The sequence below is a fragment of the Paramisgurnus dabryanus genome, chromosome 4 (assembly GCF_030506205.2).
Source record: "Paramisgurnus dabryanus chromosome 4, PD_genome_1.1, whole genome shotgun sequence".
Lineage (NCBI taxonomy): Eukaryota > Metazoa > Chordata > Actinopteri > Cypriniformes > Cobitidae > Paramisgurnus > Paramisgurnus dabryanus.
This window is the reverse complement of record NC_133340.1, coordinates 38605729-38630717: the sequence shown is the minus strand read 5'-3', so window position 1 is coordinate 38630717 and position 24989 is coordinate 38605729. Positions and strand designations below refer to the sequence as shown.

The following is a 24989-nucleotide window of genomic DNA, read 5'->3' as shown; positions in this document are numbered from 1 at the left end:
AAGGTATATAAGAAATGTCCTTGTAATCATAAGAATATCAACATGTGTGTGCCCAAGCATGTGTGTGCGTATTACATACAGTACACAATTTGGCCCAGTCGGTGATGATATTTCCATAATTAAACTTTTTGAGTGCTGAGGGAAAGATCTTATGAGCCTAAATGAGGGAAATTGAGTTCAGCGTTTAGGGTGTGCCGTTGTGTATTTGAGACAGATGATGAGACTGTGCCCGTGAGATATCGAACCCGTGCTGGTTGAACAAGTTCTGTTCCAGATGTGTCACAGCAGGACATTGGCTTGATCTGTGAAATGTGGCCTAGACAGGGAGGAATATTAGCAGCGCATCTGTATAGCTGTCCAATGAGAATGTTTCAAATGTGTCCCTATTCTGCCATCTATGTAAATTAATTGTTAACATGAAATTGAGAAGTTGACCTTTTTAACTTTAAGCACAATGCATATTTAAAATACCAAAAAGCATTATATTTTTGGATAAAAATATAAAAGCTCCTTTGCTTAAATTACAATTTTTTTTCTGGGTTGTTATCACCCAGGCTGCACACAGGCATATCAAATGTTAACCATCTATCGTTCCTCCAAACCTGCTTGTCCTGTGCAGGGTCACGGTAGGGTCTGAGTCTATCCCAGCATTTTGGGTCATTTCTAGAAAACACCTTGGATAGATGGTAGTCCATCACAGGGCTCACACTGGCACACCTAAGGGAAATGTATTAACTCCTGTTCACCTAATCTGAATGTCTTTACACTCTAAAAAATGCTGGGTTCTCTTCAACCAGGGTTCAAATTAACCCAGAAAATGTTATATTTGACCCAACAATGGGTTAAAACAACCCAGCATGGGATAAATTACAACCTAGCAAGCCGTGCTCTTTACATTGACTTCACTTTTCTCTCAGAAATAGTTCACATTATTGGAATAAAATGGGTTTGCTTATTTGAACATGATTTAAACATGATTTCTAAAACATCAGATGGTTTTGGCTTAGATTTAGAGTTTTAGCTTTTTGCATTATTTGACTAAATCATGCCATGCATCAATATCATATACAGACAGAGTATCATATACATCAATATCATAATCATATTTTTGCCCTCTTGGCTTTTCTTTGTTACTCAGTAATGGATCTATCATATGATTGGTTTGTGATGTGGGTGGGAGTGGGTTGGAGGGAATGAACACATCATTGCACAAAGCGGGGAGCAGGCTTATCCTCCTTGATCCGCAAAAATACCACACTCACCCACAGATGTGGGATCTAAACGGTGGGAGATGCAAACTCTCACAGGTTGACGTATACATGGTCGTATCTTACATACTGTACAACATCCTGGTTAGGAGATTGGCTTTATCATGGCAAAGCCTGTGAAACAGCTTAGTTGTACATTACTGTGAGGAAAACAATAAAGCGATAGTTGATTTAAACATTTTCTGTCAAATTTAAATAACAGTTTACTGACCAATTGTGGTTAAGGGTTTGTTTGGCTTAGGATAATGCTCTCCTATTGCTTCTTTCTGACATTTATGTTTATGGATTTGGCAGAACCGTTTGTCCTGCACCTTATGGTGCATTCAAGTTATACATTTTTATCAATATGTGCGTATGGGGTTGTTAAATAGAGCAACGGGAAAGCTGGATCTAATTCTTTCTTTCCCTTACATCTATTCACTTTCAGCTATTTGAACTGGCTGAAGAGGTAAAAAGGGAAGAATTTTAATTAAGTATGGCACTGTGGGCTGGACGAATAAAGGATCCAGCAATTATATGGGGTAGTTGAAAGGACAGTTCATTGACAGTTAGCGGCTAATTATACCTATATCGGTATAAGACAAGCTTTGCTAATAAAATAACCCATATCTTTCATCTATCTCTGTGTCTCTCTTCGTCTCTCTCTTCATCTTTGACACTTAGCATCCAGGAGCAAACCCCCAGAAGGTCACGGGTCACAGATAATAGCACATTACCGTAGCACATTACTGTAGTTTTCAGTGGCATTCCCGGTAAATGGTTTCTGTGGCAATAATTAGATTTTTGGACCGATGTGCATGCGTTTGTACATGAACATAGCAAACGTGATTTTAGAAATTCACACGAGGAGCTGTAATTGATTGAGTTTTCGGTGTAATGAACTTTTATTAAAGTCCCACTGTGGGGAAAATCGGGTTTTTATTGTTATTTATATGTCTATGTGGTGTTTTTAATATGTTTTAACCCATGGGCAAATTCATCTTTTAACACCATTGCTGAGGATTTTCTCCATAAAATTGGATTCTCCAATGTCTCATTCCCGCCGTTTAAAATTACCTTGGTTTCCAATGTCACAAACATGTAACCAGTCATATAAACACAGTAGAATGTGTGGATCAGTAGATTGGGGTCATAGATATTATGTTTAGATGCCTCATAGACCCGGCGCTGAAACCATTGAAACACAGCTGCTTCTTTGCTTATGTTATAGGCACACATGCTGTTAACATCAGCGCTTATAGATTAGTGATGCAAATGCGCAGTTCATGTATGCATTGTGTTATAACAGACTTAGCAGTTAAGTGTATGAAACTGCCGAATGTATCTATTTACACATATATATAAAGTATTGAGGTGGTGTGAAAGAGTGGAGCATCAAGTCAACCTTTATTTATATAGCACATTTAAAAACAACATTGGTTGAGCCAAAGTGCTTTACCAGTTAATAAGAATAAAATGAACAGTTTAAAAAAACACAATTCTATCAACACACAATTTATAATTTTTTCAAAGGCTAAAGAGAGCAGATATGTTTTTAAGGATGACTTAAAAATGGCTAAAGATGAAGATAACCTCACATAGAGAGGAAGACTATTCCACCATTTCGGACCCCTCACCGAAAAAAATAGGGATATTACTCTAACACCCCCACTTCATTACTATGCAAGGGAATGGATGGGTTCGCTGCAAAAATACTTTCTCACTTACTATTGTTGTCTGTTTTCAGTACAAATATCTAATAATTCATAATCAAGAAATATATTTTCTTGATGAGGAAAATTACCTACAAAAAATAAGTCTATTTTTAGACAAAAATGTATATATATATATGTAAATATTTTTTATCTTTTTTTTGCAGTTCATTATATATATAATGAACTTTTTTGAAAAAAATATACTTTTTTCTTAAACACTTAATTTTTTCTTGAATTATGTAAATTTGTCATACCACATTGGCAGACTTTTTTGCTTCTGTTAAGCACAAATTCACTTAAATTTGATATTTTTGGTCTAAAAACTAAACTTATTTTCTTATGTCATTTTGCTAATAAAGAAAATACATCTTCATTTAATAATTTTTAGATATTTGTACTGAAAACAAGACAAAAATACTAAGTAAGAAAGTGATTTTTGCAGTGTATACACTGCAAAAAATGACTGTCTTACACCGCAAAAAATTATTTTCAAGAATTTATTTTTTTTATATATTTGTCTTGTTTTCAGTAAAAATATCTATGCTTTTTCTTGATAAGCAAAATGACCCAAAAAAATAAGTCTAGTTTTTAGACCAAAATTATCAAATTTAAGTGTTTTTGTGCATAAAACAAGCAAAAATATCTGCCAATGGGGTAAGCAAATTTTCTTGGATTTTTCTTGAATTTAGTGTTTAAGATTTTTTTGCTTACACCATTGGCAGATTTTTTTGATTGTTTTATGCACAAAAACACTCAAATTTGATATTTTTGGTCTAAAAACCAGACTTATTTTCTTGAGGTGTTTTGCTCATCAAGCATCTTAATTTTAGAATTTTTTGATATTTTACTGAAAACAAGACAAAATTACTAAGAATTTTTTTCTTGAAAATCATTTTTTACAGTGTTTGAATGGCTCTCTTGCATCTGCAAGACTGTGGCTTGTTATACACATAGGTCGCAGACGTTGCATTCACCTTCTGAGTTAAGTATTAAAGCACAAACAGCGTCCCTACACGCAAAGTTACCAAAAAATGCACACCCGACCACCCTGCATCAGCCTGCACATCCAATAATGTGTGAGTTTTTTATGCTGGTGGGTGGATGTGCACGCTAAATGCATGTGGCGGTTGTAGCTTTGCACGCGGCTCATCAACCTCCACCCATCCTGGCATCCTCAGGAGGCTGTTCTTCTTCTTCTTGTTTCATTGGCGGGTATTGTTTAAGTGATATGTTACAGATATATTGCCGCCCGCTTTTCCGCAGGTGGATGTAGCAAACATCAACTACGGCCAGAGGATTTTTTTATAGATGGACTAAAAATATGGGAAATGATTTAAACGGGAAAGAATGGTAAAATATACTAGTCAACATTTGAAGTGGATCAAAAAAGCTAATCAATGTTGTCCTAACACAAGAATATGTATTGGGTTTTGGTTTTAAGACAATTTATGTGAAATGTTTGATCCACTTCAAATGTTGATTAGTTTATTTGAGAATCTCGGCAAAAACAGGAAGGTTGACATGTATGGAGTGGATGCGGGGACAAATTTGTATATTCATATAATATATATATTATATGGTCCAAGCTGTGTGATTGAGTAGAGGCTGGGTCTAATTTGCATATTAATAGATCTGCATATACGTAATGAGACAAGGGTGTAGAGTTGTACTCAAGCTGTTTTAAAAGCAAGAAGAAATTACTGTGACAAGTAAAACGTTTATATATGATATTATGACGCTCAAAGATGCATTTTTAAATGATAAAATTCTTGATTACAGCGAGACTTTTATAACTTTTATATCACGCTGTGTACTCTGTGGGAACAAATATGGAGTCTTTGGTGACCTCCGGTTGTCAACTCAAATAAAACTGAAGGTAGACAGCCATGTTATATCCACTCCATACCCATTTTGAGCTTATCTTTACAGCCCGTGTAGTCATTCGGCCCCTTAAGTGTCTCACTTGCTCCTGAGAGTGTGAAACATGTAATTAAAGTAAATTGCTGCGTTTCTTTAATCTAATTGCTCACAACATGGGTCAAAGCTTTGTTCCTGACTAGTCAACTCATTACTCATCCTCGTAAAAAAGAGCCTCTGTCTCTAGCCTGTGTGTGGTGTGGGTTTGTACCAACACATTTAAGTAGTATTTCCTGAGTTTGTGATTTCGACTGGATGTATCATTTGGCCACAACAGATTTGTGACCCTGTCTGGGAAAACTTGGTTCAAAGAAGATACTTTGATAAATTATGGTAAGCACACAGTTGACCGTACCCATTGACTTCCATAGTAGGAAAAACAAATATTAGGTCATTAGGTACAGAATACAAAAACTCATTCAGGTTTAGAACAACATGAGGTTGAGTAAATAATGACATCATTTTCTTTTTTTTCCCCGTCCCTCTAGATATGCTGCGTTTCCGCCATAATATATAACTAATTTCCCACAACGTTGTTTTTGTTGCTCTGTAATTTACCATAAATACATGAGTGACAGATTTTTAAATGACATTCACTGATACACAATGTAAACACGACATTGGTGTAAGTAGAAAATCTCATTTTTAGTATCAGAATTAATATCGGGTGTCCAGCCCTTGATAGCTGACCTTCAGCTCTTGTACTGCGTGACACTGTCAGTTTGTCGGGAGTTTGATTAATTTGCCATATGCTCATGTCCAGACTCACATTAGAATGGGATTATGGGGGATAATCATCATGACAACAGTGATAGTCTCCCATTATAAATTACCATGCACTGTGTGTATGCATATGGGTGTGCGTATGTGGGTTCTCTTGCCTTGACCAACATCTGGTCATTACAAAACTCTTGGACCACTAAATGCACATCCAACATTGGATGATCTCTTTTATTCTTTTGTTCTTTTTATCACTTGGCCCCAAAATGTCAAAATCTGTTCCTCAGTAGGCTGCAGGAAAATAAATGATGGGCATGACGCATGTGCGGCCCTAAACCAAGATTGTCTGCTCACTCAGAAGGACATAGCTTTTGGGAACTATATGTACTGCATATATTGGGAAATACTGATCTTGTTTTCAACCTTCTGTGCATTTTTGTAGTATTTTCATGAAGAACATGGGTTGTGTTTCGTAGTGGTGTTTAATGGGTGGTGTGGTAGTGGTGTTTTATGGGTGGTCTGGTATAGTGGTGTTTTATTGGTAATGTGGTGCAGTGCTGCTTTATGGGTGATTTGCTGTAGTGCTTCAACATCTGGGCTGATGAGCTAAAGATTGCGTGGTTGAAGTCATCAAGAAACAAGCTTTGGGCTTTCATCGATGTGCCCTTGAACTAGACATTTAACCCGGGTTCAGTGTGCTCGAAGTGAAGGGGGCTGGGGGGATACGGGACCCTCCACAATGCATTAGGGAGCCATATAAGAAGTAAAAATATAGTAATGGGCATCCCTCAGATGTTTTTAGTAAAGATAATGATAAATCAGATTGAACAGATGGCAATTTACAATTATTTATTAATTTTTACACTTTAAGAAAGCATGTGTTAATTTTACACATTATTTTGTGTTATGCTATTTAACACATAATCAGGTGGTTTTCCAGGGCTTATCTTAGTCCCAGACTAAAATGCATGTTTGAGCTTCCTTTAAAAGCAACTTGACATATATTAATATATCAGTGGCATTGTTTTGTTTCAAGATGCACACCAGTATTGTTTTTTTTTTTGTAAGGTTTGTTTGTTAAAGGTTAAATGATGTGACGTTAATTATTTTGTGTCCGTATGGTTTAATTAAATGGGTAAAATTTAAAAAAAAAAAAATTCTTGCATAAATTTTTTTTTTGAGAACCCAGTCTAAAATTTCTGGTTTTATTTTATTTTGTAAGAATATTTGGGGGATAATTGCAAAAATGTCAATGTGGCGTAACCGGTCTGTGTCAATTGGTGTAACTAGTATTTTTTTATAAAATTTAAACATATTAATAAAAAATTTGCTATAAAATATAATCATCTAGTTTAGTGTTAATATGATTTTTTTACATACATTTGTACATCATTTAAAGATTACATCAAAGATTATTTAGAAAACAGAGCTTTTTTTTAGCATATGTCAGGACGAATATTACAAAAACGCATTCAAAATTACATTTAGAAATAATGAAATTATATTTTTAAATGTTTTTTTTTTATCACGCTTACATGCCATCAAGGTGGATAAAACATTTAATATTTATTATTCTTTGGTGCAATTGGCGGTTACACCATTTGACATTTTCAGGTCCATTCAGTCTTAACTTTCAAAAAAATGGTGCAAATGTAATTTTTTATTGCATAAAATTAACATACATACATTGTGAGCACTGAAATAAACCTGATGCCTGCTTTTAAAACAAGTATTTTTTTAAGATTTTTGAATTTCTCATCTTGCCAAACCGTTTTTGTCACTGACCCAAAAACTACATAGGGGCGGTTTCCCGGACAGGGATTAGACTAGTCCTGTACTAAAATAAATGTAAGAGCTGTCCAAACTGAAAACAACTTGCACTGACATATCTTAAAATACATCTGTACCCTTTGTTTTGCCTCAAAATGCACACAAGTTATGTTTTTAGTGAGGCATGTTTCTACAAACTAGTTATATTTCCTAATTAAACTAAGGCCTAGTCCTGGCTTAAGCTAATCTCTGTCTGGGAAACCACCCCATAGGGGTGCCACTTTAAATGCCACTACACCTACAGACCGCTAAGTGCATGCAATTGTTTACTGTTTCTTCCCAATAAAGTGCATTGAACATTACAGATGCTTTTAAGGTGTATTTGGGTATTTCTCAGGAATGCCTCCAACCAGAGTACTAGGAGTATTAGGACTAAAATTCCCATCATCCCACACACCACTCTAATTACTCAACACATGTGACACCCTTTACTATAAAAGCCAGACTCTTATTCCGTGAGTCTGTCAATCGGCGTGTCTGATGATCGTCCCGTCAGTCGATCCATCAATCAATAGGAGATTTATCTTCTCCGCAATAGTCTCTGTGAATTATTGTTTGCCCAGCGACATACCGAGTGGTTTACTCTTGTGTTTATTTTAAGGATTACCTGTGTTTTGACACGGAGTGTTCATACCTCTGTTTTTTTGCTGCCTGCCCTGAACTCTGTCTATCCCTGGATTAGTGAGTGTTTGCTGCCTGCCACTAACTTTGTCTGTCTGACCATCTTTGAATGTTTGCGGCCTGCCCTGACCACTGTCTGTTCCAGTGTCTGACCACTGTGTTTGATTGGGGTTGGAACTGAAATCTGCAGGACAGGTGCCTTCCAGAAATAGGGTTGGAGACCCATGCGCTTAACCTGCTGAGACCCCAGCTTTGGTTTGGCTTGCATTGTAGATTTCTACCAGCTATTTGGGGTTAGGAAGAACCAATAATTATAATCAAATTTGTTTATAAACCATTATATAAACCAACATTTTTTTTTAACATGAAGCAGTGTAATTGTCTATGTTTGTACAACAGGTTCAAGTTACACAGAATTTAGTATTATGTTGCAAACAACAAAAATATTATGTCCACACATGTGGACACACCAGGAGGTTAAACATCTAAAATGATTTTTATCTCTGCGTTTTCAGAACGTTGTGCTATCCTAAATGCTTAATGCTAAATGATTTTAATGTTTGGATGTGGTGATTTTGTTTTTGAACCTTTAAAAATATTTAATTCGATTTTTCTCAAAATCGACTTTGCTGACTATCAACTTCAAACAGGTGTATCTCTGTTATTTTTTTTAATAGAGAATATCTAAATATATCATATATAATCTATATAATATATATCATATCTAATTTTTTTTAAATGTTCCTTCCAACTTAATTTGCCAGCACGCATTTACCTGAGTATCTGTACTTTACTTGAATATTATTTTCTGGAAACTTGTTACTTTAACTTCACTACATTTAAAAGGCAAATGTACTTTTTACTCAACTAATTACTCCACCGTTTCTGTCAAGGTCACTGAGTAGAAAGTAGTTAGTTAGTCAGACGATGTTTTTTTCTTTTCTGAAACGTGATTGTTTTTTTTTGCAGGAGACAGACAGTCTATCACTTATCACTCTTGTAGGGTCATGTGTCGTAAAGTTCAGCGATTTTACATAATTTTTTGAACACTGATCAATTGGCGGCTTTCATGGCAAAATAGATGAAGAGAGATCCTCAGTGCAGTGTGAACATCCATGGCCATACTTAAAGATGATTTGTCAGTATGAAGTACGGTCAGGAGGGGGTGTGTCCAGGAATTTTTTGTAAGGGAATGCGAGCCGTACTTGTGTTTCAAGCCACGATTATTTAAATTACCTCTTAACAAAATAAAGATTAAGATATGAATAAAAACAGCATATTTTGGGCACTTACGATTATACACACCACCTGATTCCATATTTCAGTCCCTAAAAACCATCAGATTAATGCCAGACCTCCACGCAAATTACGTGATTGGGGCTGCTGTGTGTGCTGGCAGCATAGCATAGGGACAGCAACCTTAAAACCGGGAATTCTCCCAGTCCTCCCTATGGCCGATCCGGGCTTGGTGTTAAAGGACAAGTTCGGTATTTTAGACTTAAAGCCCTGTTTTCAGATTGTTTATGGTCAAATAGAATGGTTTTGACTGAAATTTCGACATTTTCGGCTGCCCTGAGAATTTTCGCGTGTTTGTGTTTCAGCTCAGACCTCTACAATGGGTTTATAGGTGCACTGGAACAATCCTTCCTAAAATGCATTAAACTTTCGTTTACAAAGACGTGAAACTCACCGAGTGGTCAGGGGTGTTCACTGATATGCTCACACAAAAATCGCTGCAAAAGATGCTTTCCAACAGCTGTTTTAGCATTCGTTGTTAACTTGTGGACCTATTTCCCCAAACGCCTCACACCCGTACATTCTTCCGTTTAGAGCTTGAATAATAAACACTCCGGCCCAGGTGGTGGCGCTAATCCGCCTTTGCCAATTGCAAGAATAGAAACAAAGTTCCCGGCGCGGAGTAATACTGTACCTCACAGCACATCTAATACATGTCAATGGAGTTGGTAAAACTACGATAAAACCTGTTGGAATGCGTCTTTTGGAGCGATTTTTGTGTGAGCATACCAGTGAACACCCCTGACCACTCGGTGAGTTTCACGTCTTTGTAAAAGAAAGTTTAATGCATTTTAGGAAGGATTGTTCCAGTGCACCTATAAACCCATTGTAGAGGTCTGAGCTGAAACACAAACACGCGAAAATTCTCAGGGCAGCCGAAAATGTCGAAATTTCAGTCAAAACCATTCTATTTGACCATAAACAATCTGAAAACAGGGCTTTAAGTCTAAAATACCGAACTTGTCCTTTAAGTTACCTTTGATGAAGTGGTCACTGTAATACGAGTGCATATTGATGGCTGCCTTAATGGGGACAAAGGCGCATTATTTTAATGGATTATTTCCTTGTCGGTTAAGCGTCCCCCTACTGTAAGTGCATGACGACACATGAAAACTATCAACAGTATCCACACATACCCTGCACGTGCAATGATAGTAGCCAGCGTAATTTGCTGTGACAGTTTTTAGTAATAGAAAGCTCAAACCATTTGATATTTTAGATTAAAGATGCAATTTGTATAATCCGCGCCACTAGAGGGCGCCAGATCAAATCAATAACAATGACGTAGATTAATGACGCTCTGAAGCAGTGTAGACTGATGGGATTTGTTGTCTTTAACTCAAACACTGATGGCCATAAATCATATGGGAACGAGAAATCATGTTACACATGAGGTAAAGTAATCAAGTTTTGTAAATGTTGTGTTTGATGACATCGTTTTTTTTTCATTATGTAAGGTTTCATGTAATGTTCAAAATGCAATTGGTAGTCATAGATGTAACAGTATTAGTACAATACGATGGTTTGTTAACAGAGCACAGAATTCAGTGTTCAGATGAACAAACTTACCATAAAAAAGCGAGTGGCCCGAAAGACGCTATTACTTCCACTTTTGTCCACGACACTGTTGTCATGTGGTTTTTACGTCAGTAAAGGCGGTAACAAAGGGTAACGTAGATATTAACGTCATTTACAGGCGACTGCAGTGCCCCGTGTCACTGTTTAGGGCAGCAATTTTCTCATAATTTACAAGTAGTTGAAAACATTATAGATATTGTTAATAATAAGCTGGACAAAATATATAACACCAGACTAGTGGTTTTTGGATATTTTACTGCAAATATCTTACAAATTGTACCTTTAAAAAGAAAGAGATTAAAGAAAGAGATCTTACTTGATTCTGTCGTCTATGTGACGCGACAGACTCATTTGGTTTGGGGTAATCACTTTTATTGTAAGCCTCAAATGTTATTACACTCCTGAATGCATGCAGCCACAGTTTTTGTCTACGTTCATGAGGCGCATCTCAAATGAGCTTATTGATTGTTAGTAAGCGAAATGTGTTATCTTGTTATGTTTGAAGTTATGTAACAAATGTTATTTTTTAAAATGATATTTTGAGCGAGATGGCAGGGATTTTGTTTCTGACTGTCACCAGATTGTAGCAATGAACTTGAATCATAGCACACACTGCAGCTGAATGACAGAAAACCAGAGCTGTCTCGTGGGGGGGGGGGCATCTGGGATGGCCAACCAGATTTCAGTGGGGGCCAGTGCCACCCCTGACCACCAACTAATACTTGCCACTGTGGTCAGGCAAATGTATTTGCTTCCCTATTTCCCATATATTTGCGTATAAATTGATAACGCATTGGTAATGATGTTAACTCAATGATGGGGGTGGTAGGAGGGTTAAATAAAAAAATGAATCTCTTTTTGTCAGTTCTGTAGGTTTTGTAACATTCTAAAATCTTCCACAGATACCACAAACTGGTCAGGTTGCTGTAGAGCCATAAGGTACTGTGTTGACATTTACTTTATAAAAACAAGTACTTTTGGTATTTTACATGTAAGTAAAAATCAGTCTTTACAACTTTTACTTGCAATAGAGTAACATTTGGCCAGTACAATCTCACCTCTGGCTTACCATTGCTCTTCCGTTGAGCCACATAACACATTACACAGAGCCACATTACACATGTTTGCTTTGTATCACTGATAAGTTTTGCATCTGACTGTTGCAGACTGATGTTTTGCATCTGATTGTTTTGCATTTGGCTGATATAAGACAAGTATGTTGCTGCTTGACTTCACTCATGTTTTTTAAACAAATGTCACGTACAGTGTTCACTGTAAAAAAATCAAGTCAAGATAAGTTTTTGTTTTGCATTAACTTAACAAATTAAGTTAAATAATTTAAACTCTGTTAAAAGTTATGTCAACATTAGTCAAAAACTTAAGTTCAATTGACTGGTCATTTTTATTTACAGTGTACACTGTAAACATTCCTTGTCCCACCTGCTTTTTTAAGTTTAATCAACTTAAATTTACACTTAATTTCAACTTTTTTGACTAGTGATGTGTTGCTATAAATTATAAAAAAAGAAATACGAATTTGCTTAAATTTTTTTAACTTTTTTATCTTTATAGTTATATCAACTCCTTATTAGTCAAGAAATTTGAGATGAATTGTAAATTCAAGTTTATTAAACTTAAAAATGTATATCTAGATGCTAATCTTATATGGTCAGTGAACACGTTAATATACAAATAGTTATTGGACAGAGGTCATTTTCATATTGGCCTTTGGGGTCTAGAACACTGTGGTTTGATTGGTTCTTGAAGATCTCTGTGGTGTTGAATCATGGGAGTGAATCTCTTTTTGTATCAACAAACTTCATCTGATACTGCTGTAGACTTCTAAAGTGGACCATTTCAACACTATACTCTAAAGACTAAAGGTATGAGATACAATTTATCTTTCTTTATTAAAAATAAATGCAAGCTAAGGTTGCCTATAATTGTCATTATACTTTTTTTTCAAATTATTGATCTTACATAGTGTTAGTTTTATAGTAAAGTTGTTTTAAACTATCCATTTTGACTAATTTGGGTAAAAACGTGTTTTCTAAGAACTGACAAGATGAAAACCACTATTTTCTATTACAAACATTCACATAGCATCTTTAGGTTATAATTGTATTAAAAATTCTAATCCATTATTTGATTTTCAAAGATTTATTTTAAAACCTGATTATTTTTTCAGCAAAATGCAATAAATCCAAGTTTTTTTCCCCAAAATGCTATAAATCTATTAATTCAATATATAAATGTGCATTCATCTTTGCCATGTTATATTTATTTAGTTGACTAGTGGTATACACTGATTAAATAAATAAACCTTAATGGCATTTATAAAAAAAAAATATTACTTTGTCATATTAAGAACACTGTCATTTTCTGCTGTCATCCTTGGGACGTCGTCGCAAAACTTTTTTGACAGCGATCAGCTGTAAAATGTTTTGGTTAGGGATGCACCGATACATGTATCGGGTATCGGCCTCGATACCACATTTTCTAAAGTACACGTACTCGTTAAAAGTCCCACGATACCTGGAATCGATACCACGGTCTGAGAAATGTCTATGTTTGAGCGCCGTGTAAGGGGTTAATGCCTCTTGTGTTGTCCAAAGAGGCAGAGTTTACAACAAACTGGAAAACTAGTCCTTTGTTTTTTTGTTAAATTACATGACTAAAGCTGTTACCTGTAAATTTAAATCATGTTTTTTAAGTTTAAGTACTTGGTATCGGTATCGGCAAGTACTGAAATGCAAGTACTCGTACTTGTACTCGTATTCCAAAAAAGTGGTATCGGTGCATCCCTAGTTTTGGTCCTTCCCGATTTTCGTTGACTTCGAGTAAAATAATGGAAAGTTTTTTATAAGATCCGCTGGGGTCAATGTGTTAGCATGACAAAAGCTTGATGCTGTTGTGTGAGAACAAGCAACAGCCGACATTTTTCGTCGCCTGAGTGCCTCTCATGTAAATTATTAGATTTTGATGGCTAACGTTTCTTCCCCGCCACAGAAAACCACCACAGGCTTATCAATACCATCAAAGTATTATTTTGGTTTTGTTTGTTTGTTGATCACGAAGTACAAAGTAGATGAAAAAAACTAGGATTCCGTGTGTATTCAAAAAGATGACGTTTTGGATCTAAAGTCTTAAGTTTTGTTTATAAAATGTAGGTTTTTTAAATGTTACATTACAATTGTTGGGTAGATATTTTTCTGTTTATTTTATATGGTCTCTTTCAAAAAATGTCCAAAAAGTTATATAATAATAAACTATATAGATAGAGGTGTCCTTCAATAAACACTTGAACATAAATATTACAATGTGACAATACGCCCCGCAATTAGAGAGCAAGTGTGTATGTGACTGTGTGTAATAATGATGTTTTATACATAATAATACTTATTTGCAGAAAAAAAACTGTTACAATAAAAAAAAGAGTATTGTGTGACAAAATTCAGAAGTAATAATCAAAAAAATATGCTCGTCAAACGGTCTTTCTCTTTGAATCTTTTCAATATTTTTGATCACTAGAAAATTGCATTTGTGGTATTTCATTTAGTTTTGATGATTATTCTAAATAAAAAAGCCAAAATGGAATGGAATAAAGTGAGTCCAATATTTATAAATCTACTGTATTTTTCAGCTGTTTGTATAAGCTTACAGACATTTGCGATAATGGACTTATTCACCTACATCAACTCTTCTCTGCTCATCAGTCATCGCCCTCTGAACTCATCTCAGACCGATAAGACTGTGTACGCCAGCTGTGCAGACATACCAGCAGGCGTTATCTTCTACCTGTCAATGCAGTTTATCAACATGTTCCTGGGCATCCCAGCCAACATAATGGTTGTGTGGCTCATTCAGAAGAAGAGACGCGAGTCGTCCACATCAGACATCTTCATCGCCCATCTTTCTCTGCTAGACATTTTCTTCGGTCTCATTCTTCCTCTGGAATTTGCAAGCATTGTCTATTTGACCACCAGCAGCAACTGGTACGCCCTGCGGTTTTTCTATGGTGTCAAAGACTTTTCGCCCCTCTTCTTGTCCTGTATCTCTTTAGACAGGTATATGGCTGTAATGCATCCCATTATCTTCACCAAACTAAAGGACACATGGCATCGGCCTGTTTCCATTGGTGTCGCATGGTTTGTGATTTTGGTCTACTCTGCAGCGAAGTGTGTAGGAAACATTCCAGACTTTGATAAAGTCTTCAACGTCACGATCCTCGTCGTATTCGTCTTCATGGTGTTCTGTAACATCTCCATTCTTTGGGCTCTAAGACAGTCGGCACCAGGACAAGACAAGAGACACCCTATCAAGAAAAAGGCTTGTAAGATGGTGATCATGATTTTGATGATCATTGTCTTTAGCTACTTGCCACCTGTGGCTCTCTTTCCATTCCAAGACTATTTTTCTCCAGACATCTACAAATGCTCTGTACAATATATCGCCTATGGTTTCATGGACCTTAGTAGTACCACTCAGCCGATTTTATATCTGTCCCAGGGAAAACTGCCGGCGTGCTGCTGTAGTGGCATGGGGAATGACACTGAACGTGCCAATGCAGATGGTCCTGAAAATGCCTGATGCTGTAAAACACCAATAGATTAAATAAATCAATAGAGAAACCTAATATATGTAAATGCAGTTTCACATATGTGACACAATCTTTAAAAACCCAGCTAAAGTCTTGTTTTATTATTTACTGTTTTCTACATAAAGAACATTTTGTGAATACAACCTTGATTTAACACTCCTTCAAATCAATGAGAAATTACACATATTGTGTTTTAAGGAGTTATAGCATGCTACTTTGTTTCTTTAACATTCACGTTTAATTATTTTTTTCATATTTAAGTAATATATGACTATCTGCTATCTGACCCTAAGAAATATTATTTTGGTTTATCTGTTGCTTATCTTGTGTAGATCTTTGTTAATGGTTGTAAACTATGTATGTAGTGTTTGTTTTAAAATTTATTTTCTGTAAAGCTGCTTTTTTATTTAATTTCTCTTCTCATTAAAGGTTTAATGTGGGTTAAAGGTGGTGACTTCCATATAAGGAGACCCCAGGTGTATGTAGATAAAAACGGCTCATTCTAAGCTAATAAAAACAATATAGTTCATTATGTGTGTTTACACACCACTGATAATATAGTTATGTTGTATCCTTTCAAAAGTCCCACATTGCACCTTTAAAGCTTTAGTGATGACCAAAATGATCATAACTATAGATTTTTTTATTTTTTTTTTAGAAAGAGACTTCATCATTTCATGGTCAACTGACAATGCAAGCTAATAAATGAAAGCTAATGTTGTCTATAATTGTTATTTTTATTATTGTTCTTAAATTTGTAAGTGTTAGTTTTATAGTTAAGTTGTTTTAAACTATTTTCAGGATTTTCATTTTAAATGCCACTATCAAATAAACAAACAATCAGCATGACACAATGAGCGCATGAAAACTTATCTGGCAAATAAAAAGACACTGCTTGGTTGTACCACCTGACCTATTTGAATAGGGATATCAAAACTATTATGCAAAAAATCCTTAAAATATACTGACATTTTATGTAAAGAGTTTGGTTCCAAACGGTCGATATAAATGCCATTTAAAAACATCAATTATAAAAAAAACAGTTACCCCCAAAATCAGTATTCTATCAGGTCAGTTTTAAAAAGTAAATGCTTAATTTTATGCAAAATCCGATATTCTCCATGTTATTCTGTTATCTTTTCTCCCCCTTTTCCAAAACGCAATAAACGCCAGCCTACTTCTCCGCAGAATGCAATAAATCCGCTTAACCAATCACAGCGCACCATTCCATGCATTTTCTAAACAATAATGGGGCCGTGTTAAATACACACAGAATCGTAGTTTTTCTCATCTACTTTGTAAAAATGCCGGCTGTTGCTTGTTCTCACACGACAGCATCAAGCTTCTGTCATGCTAACACATTAACCCCAGGAGATCTTATGAAAAACGTTCTATTATTTTACTCAAAGTCAACGAAAACCGAGCAGGACCAAAACATTTTACAGCTGATCGCTGTCAAAAACTTCAGCGACGACGTCCCAAACATCCCAAACACGACGTCCCAAACTGTGAATGTGTGTGATAATGATGTTTTACATATAATAATACTGATTTTCAGAAAAAAAAGTATCGTGTAGCCATAGTCTTCCTGTTAAAATTCAGAAGTAATAATCAAAAACTTATGCTTGTCAAACGGTCTTTCTCTTTTAATCTTTTCAATATTTTTGGTCACTAGAAAATTGCATTTGTGGTATTTCATATAGTTTTGATGATTTTTCTAAATAAAAAAAGTCAAAATGGAATGGAATAAAGTTCTAGTCCATCCTTCTAAATATGAACCTATTAATATTTATAAATCTACTGTATTTTTCAGCTGTTTGTATAAGCTTACACACATTTGTGATAATGGACATATTCACCTACATCAACTCTTCTCTGCTCATCAATCATCGCCCTCTGAACTCATCTCAGACCGATAAGACTGTGTTCGCCAGCTGTGCAGACATACCAGCAGCCCTTATCTTCTACCTGTCATTGCAGTTTCTCAACATGTTCCTGGGCATCCCAGCCAATGTAATGGTTCTGTGGCTCATTCAGAAGAAGAGACGCGAGTCGTCCACATCAGACATATTCATCGCCCATCTTGCTGTGCTAGACATGTTCTTCTGTCTTATTCCTCCTTTGAATTTTGCAAGCATTGTCTATTTCACTACCAGCAGCAACTGGTACGCCCTGCGGTTTTTCTACGGTGTCAAAGACTTTTCGCCCCTTTTCTTGTCCTGTATCTCTTTAGACAGGTATATGGCTGTAATGCATCCCATTATCTTCACCAAACTAAAGGACACATGGCATCGGCCTGTTTCCGTTGGTGTCTCGTGGTTTTTGATTTTGTTGCACTCTGCAGGGAAGTGTGTAGGAACCATTCCAGACTTTGATAGAGTTTTCACCGTCATGATCCTTGCCGTATTCGTCTTCATGGTGTTCTGTAACATCTCCATTCTTTGGGCTCTAAGACAGTCGGCACCAGGACGAGACAAGACACACCCTATCAAGAAAAAGGCCTGTAAGATGGTGGTCATCATTCTGATGATCATTGTCTTTAGCTACTTGCCACCTGTGGCTCTCTTTCCATTCAAAGACTATTTTTCTCCAGACATCTTCGAATGCTCCGTACAATACATCGCCTATGGCTTCATGGACGTTAGTAGTATCTCCCAGCCGATTTTATATCTGTCCCAGGGAAAACTGCCCGCGGCTCTGGCGTGCTGCTGTGGTGGCGTGGAGAATGACACTGAACGTGCTAATGCAGATAGTCCTGCAAATGCCTGATGCTGTAAAACACCAGTGACACCAGATTAATTAGATCATTAGAGAAACCTAATATATGTAAATGCAGTTTCACAAATGTGACACAATCTTTGAAAACCCAGCTAAAGTCTTTTTTTATTATTTACTGTTTTCTACATAAAGAACATTTTGTGAATGCAACCTTGATATCTTTAACACTGATTGAAATCAACAAGAAATTAATGATTAATGATTAATGAAGGGTCACATATTGTGTTTTAAGGAGTTATAGCAGGCTAATTTGTTTCTTTAACATTCACTTTTAATTATTTTTTCATATTTAAGTAATATATGACTATCTGCTATCTGACCCTATGAAATATTATTTTGGTTTACCTGTTGCTTATCTTGTGTAGATCTTTGTTAATGGTTGTAAACTCTGTATGTAGTGTTTGTTTTAAAATGTATTTTCTGTAAAGCTGCTTTTTATTTAATTTCTCTTCTCATTAAAGGTTTGATGTGGGTTTAAGCGGCATTTAACGGTGAGATATCGAATTGCTACAACCTCAATGTCGAAACGCAAAGAGAAGCAACGGTAGCTGCCCTCTGCAGAGAAGTTTGTCCATTAAGGGCTACTGTAGAAACAAGATCTGGGTGTATGTAGATAAAAACGGCTCATTCTTAGCTAATAAAAACAATACAGTTCATTATGTGTGTTTACACACCACTGATAATATAGTTATGTAGTATCCTTCTAAAAGTCCCACATTGCACCTTTAAAGCTTTAGTGATGACCAAAATAATCATATCTATAGAATTGTTTTTTTTTTTCAGAAAGAGACTGCATCATTTCATGGTCATCTAATGTGGTAAATAGTTTGAATAGTTTAACTGTGCCTTTAATATCTTGAATATGCCTTATTAAAATATTCATTAGAACAAAATAAATCTTTTATTTCAACCTATCCTTCAACCCATACGATTGTTTAGCTTGTGTCTCCATTATGACCCCTCATGGGTGTTGGAACCATTATATGTGGGTGTGACAAACCCACTCACTTTTATCTAATTTATTATGTTTTCACTACTTTCGCCTACTGAACTTGTGACAGAACAAGGCCAGCAAAGGGTTAAGGCTAAAAGCAATTGTTTAATTAAAAGGCACCAGAATACAAGAAAGTGGCATCTGCTCCAATAAATGTTTTGGACCCGCCCACATTTTTTTTAGCTTCCGATGCCCATGCGCACACAAATACGACCCATGGACGCTTTTACTAAATTAGCACCTCTACAGTCATCAGTTGAATAATGTATTGGGGTATGAAATTATATATATTGGGATATAATTTTGCAATGATTACGCGCAGTTTCCCGGACAAGGATTAGACTAGTCCTAGACTAAAGTAAGGCAGGTTTGTTAAAACTAGTTATATTTCCTAATGAAGCTAAGGCCTAGCTTAAGATAATCTCTGTCTGGGAAACCACCCCAAAATATACTGAGATATGATTTTCTGCTGGGATTAATTGTTATTATACTAATTTATATTACACATTAACCCAACAATTTTCATTTCAAAAAGTGTACCGAGGTCAACGATCGATTTATATGAGGAAAAAGTGATCACAATCTGTTGTAAATCTTATATCCTGTGTGTACATTCATTCAAAAACTACCGCCAGAAGCAGTGATATGGCAGCGTCCATTCCAGCGTCTATGAGTATATTTATGGTGAAAACCGGTTAATCCATATACAAGGTAATTCACACAAGTTAAAGAGCAACTATGGTCTGATTCACGTTTTTACATTTCCTTTGGTGTGTAAGTGTGTATTAGTACATATTAACGATATGCAAAAGGTACAAACCCAAAAGAAAACAATGAAGCGAGTTATCGTTTCCAATGTAAATCTCTGTTTTTGGAGTACAACAAACACATGGATTGTAGGTAACAGTTTACTTTTTGGGATTGGTGATGTAAACAAGACTGAAATTAAAATAATTCCTCCTGCTTGGACTCTCAGCCTGTTATCATTGTGAGCGAATCTTTCAAACATGGTAAGGAGCATCACATTTCCTGCTGACGTCAGAGGTATTCATGCCATTCACACCGTACAGATTAGCTGGCCAATCAGGGACACAGCTCTTTTCAAATCGATGAATTTTGTAGAAAATCAATGCGTTTCAGGAAGAGAGGGAATTCTGGAGTCATAAAAATGTACGGTATGTGGAAAATAAATTTGTTTTTTAACCATAAACCACACGAACACATTGTATTATACCAAATACACAAAATAACATTGTTTTACCCTATAATCGATAAACACATTGGGGGAGGGGCAATTTGATTTTTATCTAACGTGCATGTTTTTGGCTACTAATTTCATGAGCTCCACACAACCCCAACCAAGAAGCTCCTGGTGCCGCCATCGGTCTGGTCAGATCCTTTAAATCCTTCACTTTTGTCGCATGCTGTGGTCCTGAGGTTCAATGATCTCACTGAGAAGAATGTGAGCTGTATTAGAAGGCAAAACAGGACAGAGGACAGAAATAATGGTAAAGGTTCTGATTATCCCCACACATTCTTTCTATCAGCTACATGAAATGTTTGATCTCAGTGCTTTCATCTCCCCACCATAAGCAGTTGAGGAAAAAAAGAAAGCCAGCATTCATTCCTTCTCTTCAGAGCATGAAAAATAGAAAAGTGTCACTGTCTCTCTCGGTTGTGGAGACAAGAGAGCTTGGCTTTGAGACTTTTGGGGCGAACTTGTGATTGAAAGTTTCAGAAACCTTCAGTGTAGTGGGCTTGAATTCGACCTCTCACAAACTATGAGAGAGAGAGAGAGAGAGAGAGAGAGAGAGAGAGAGAGAGAGAGAGAGAGAGAGAGAGAGAGAGAGAGATAAAGGTCCCAGTCATCTCTCTATGGACTGAAGTGAGAGGCCGTTCTCTTGTTGATCCTGTCTTCTCTCGAACCCGTTTGAAAAATGATGATGTCTTGTCACCATTTTATTTCTACTGAAAGTCCCTTAGAGCTTTATCTACAGGGTGAGCTTGATAGAGAAAGAGAGGGAGGTATAGATGAATGAGAAATGATGAAGCACAAGCCATTACCTCACCAACATTTTCACACATGCATATCTTACATATGTAAATTAATTTATATTTATTCAAATTACCCTTAACTCTCCTACATGTTGCATTTCTCATTGCATTATTGTGTCTTTATAGTTTCGATTCCTCTCACACACTTGACAATAAAGCATTTTTAATTCTGATTCTATATAAAAAATATATATAGAATCATACTGATTCCATACATCATTTTTTTAATTCTTTCTGTCAAACTGTGGTTCAAGTTAATATTTGGTGTCATAAGCAAGGTATTTTACTTTCACAATATGACAGAATTCTGAGCAAAACTGGATATTCTGAGATAAAATTCACTCGTTTGGACTTCACTACCTTAAAAGCCGCCGGCACCCACTTTTTAAAAGGCTTTCTTTAGCTTCAGCTGTGGAGGCTGAAGGTCAAGTTGGCCCTCAAGAGAACACGGTAACACTTACATTTCAAATTGTTATTCGCCATTATTGCTATAACCTTAAAGGGACATTCCATTTTTTTTTTTTAAGTATGCTCATTTTCCAGCTCCCCTAGAGTTAAACATTTGATTCTTACCATTTTGGAATCCATTCAGCCGATCTCCGTATCTGGCGCTTGCACTTATAGCATAGCTTAGCACAATCCATTGAATCTGATTAGACCGTTAGCATCGTGCTAAAAAATAATCAAAGAGTTTCGATATTTTTCCGATTTAATGCTTGACTCTTCTGTAGTTACATCTTGTATTAATTAAAAGTTGCAATTTTCTAGTAACCAAGTAACCAAGGGGACTATTTTCGGAAATTTAAAGAAAATTATTTTAAATGTAACAATGTTAAGTATTCAAAATGGGACTGTGAACATGCAAAGATGCTGTGAAATTCTTTAAATCTTAAGGGGTAAATATTCTTAAAGGTCCTGTTCTTTCTGTGTTTTGAAGCTTTGATTGTGTTTACAGTGCGCAATACCACATGTGTTCATGTTTCACGTGTAAAAAAAACGCAGTATTTTTCACACAATTTACTTACCTGTAGAGTGCTGTTTTTACTGTCCTTAAAACGGGCTGATGTCTTCCTTGTTCTATGAAGTCCCTCCTTCAGAAATACGTAATGATTTCTGCTGTGTAGTTTGTTTAGTGTGTTGTAATTCGATAGCAGCTTAGCTTGTCGTAAGCTTAGCTGGCGACTGATGTATTCCTGTGGGCGGAGTTTAGTCAAAAAACTGTTCTAGTGATGTCATTAAAACAGGAAGTAGAGGGCTGTAGTCCATCCGGCCGTTCGCTCTAGGCTTTGAAAGGCGAATTCTGTTAAAGAAAATATATTGCCTGACAGTGAACTTTGAGCTTTATCATTTTACAGGTATTATTTATGCTATTATAGCAACAATACACACTAACTAGGGTTTAAACATGGGATCAGGAAGAACTGCCCTTTAAGCCCTGAGTATAGTACGTTTTCAAACGCACAACCTTGCAAGGCATAGTTTATTTGACTCGTACGTGTACGCAGGCGTTCGACACAAAATGCATCTTCTTGGCTACATACAACATTCTACTGTTCACGCATGTGCAACATACGCGTACAAAGTACACACGGTTATAAAAATCTGCCATGCGCGTACTATTCTGATAACGAAACTTGCTCCAGGCACAATGTACGCCCTTGCATATGCATAATAATAGGACTATACTTCTAGCTTTAATTATAGTGGTTCTGGTTAAAAGAAAGGGTCCGTAAAAGCGAAATTACCTATTGGACAAGACTTTATGTTTTGGGCTGTGAAATAGTGTACAGAAGTCTCTTTAAACAATGAAAGAATATGGCTATGTGTCTATTGGTTAATTTGACTCTGTGAACTGTAGCAAGGATGCCTAGTGGTGCGCCCAGTGACCTGTAGCAAGGTCACTAGGGGCACCACTAGGCGGCCATGTTTGCATGCCTCAGGGCAGATATTCAGTCATGCAAGATTAAAGTCTTACCTACCTGAAAGGGTACAGATATTTCTAAAATCACATGCTTAAATCACAATTAAACAACATATTTCAGACTAGGGTTGTGCCGATAGACGATATCATCGTCCATCGTGATGGTTGACTGACATCACGATGGAGAGACACCATCGTGATGCCACGCCCCCTCCCCACTCCGCTGCGAGTCGACATACACTTACTCTCTTCTATATAGACTATAGTTAACCTAATATCTTTGCGTGAATTGAATAAAAGACGTGAGACGTGACGTGTGTTAGTCTGTGAAATGTCGGGCATTTGATCTTGACTAGGGATGGGCACGGATATTCGAATGGCAATAATAATTCGAATTTAAAAAATGCTATTCGAATGTTTGTTTGTTTTTAATGTGCCACCAAAGGGTAACAACTTATTTAATGGTTTTTCACTTAATCTATACTGTCTTTTACAGACTTAAATGTAAAATATACATGAACATTAATTTGTATGTATTTCAGATTGTTTGGCAATGCAGATTGCAGACGAATTTAAGTTTTTCCTTTTATCTCCGGGTTTGTCCCCGCCGCGCCGTATTTGGCCACTGGCTCAGTGAGGGCTCACGTGTTATTAAACGTTTGTTCTCCGCCGCCCGAATCAACACATCATGAGAGATTTGTAAGCTTTCTGTTATAAAGTCTACTTTATTTTGTTAATAAAGAGACAGACACGGAGAACGAAATGAAACGGAGAACATTTATTATTTGCAGTGCTCTTTCGAAAATTAACCGGATAACTGCACATGGCAGTTTAATGGCAATAATTAAATATAAGTTAGCTTGCTGTGGATATTTCCTAATTATAAGCCTTCTGTGAAATTATGACAAAATGAAAAATACAAAACACGCATGTCTTAATTAACATAATTTAAATAAACGAATATTCGTTCTTTAAGAGCTTAAATATTCGAAAAATTAAATATTAAAAAAATTAGTAAATTACTGGAAAATGCCCATCCCTAATCTTGACATTGCTAGAATCTTGTCTTTTTACATGTTGTACATTTATCTTAAAATATTTAATTTTGTACAAGAAAACAGCCCATATTAATCATTTATTAGTAGCCTTTTGTAGTGTCTCGGGAGATCGTGCTCATTGTTACATTGAGGCTATACTGCACTGAAGCGGCAGATTAAGATATAAACCCAGAATTCAGGGAACGTCAAGAACAAGAAAACGGGAACAACACTCCGACCGAAACGCGGGATTTACATACACAGACCATGTTTAAATTTAGATGTGTCTGGCCCTGTTCACTTTGTCTAGTTTTAATAAGCTGCGGATTGAAGTGCTGGCTGCTCCCCGCGGTGCTGAAGACCCGCTCTCTGACGGAGTACTGGTGGCACATATGCGCAGATATTTACGTGCAAAATTTGGAAAGCGCGGAGGAGTCGTTGGGTTAGTAAAATAATGAAATTATAGCTTTTAATAGAAAAAAATATTTATGTAAAGAGATTAAAAGGTGCTTAAAAATGCACAACTCTTCTTCAGTGGATTAAAGCTACCTTTTCCCCTTATGTGCAACCTATAGGAAAGAGACATTAGTTGGGATAGTAAAATAACAAAATTATAGATTTTAAGTACAGAATAGTATTTATGTAAAATATATATTAAAATAAAAAGTGCACAACTCTTC

The 24989-nt window shown here is 36.2% G+C and overlaps 3 protein-coding genes across 3 annotated transcripts in view; all 3 read left to right on the top strand.

Annotated features, from left to right (window-relative positions):
- Positions 1-24989, top strand: part of LOC135735866 (zeta-sarcoglycan) — a 327902-nt gene that overhangs the window by 40506 nt on the left and 262407 nt on the right. The gene's annotated exons all lie outside the window — the stretch shown is intronic.
- Positions 14595-15514, top strand: LOC135736125 (uracil nucleotide/cysteinyl leukotriene receptor-like). Its single transcript, XM_065254910.1, has one exon. It carries the CDS (start codon positions 14600-14602, stop codon positions 15512-15514), a length of 915 nt encoding a protein of 304 aa, XP_065110982.1. The 5' UTR covers positions 14595-14599.
- On the top strand, positions 17370-18385 carry LOC135735519 (uracil nucleotide/cysteinyl leukotriene receptor-like). The gene has a single exon (XM_065253943.1). It carries the CDS (start codon positions 17370-17372, stop codon positions 18291-18293), a length of 924 nt encoding a protein of 307 aa, XP_065110015.1. The 3' UTR covers positions 18294-18385.

What these genes read in the sequence shown, in the direction of transcription:
- LOC135736125 (XM_065254910.1), top strand. Translation starts at nt 14,600, where the DNA reads ATGGACTTATTCACCTACATCAACTCTTCTCTGCTCATCAGTCATCGC.
- LOC135735519 (XM_065253943.1), top strand. Translation starts at nt 17,370, where the DNA reads ATGGACATATTCACCTACATCAACTCTTCTCTGCTCATCAATCATCGC.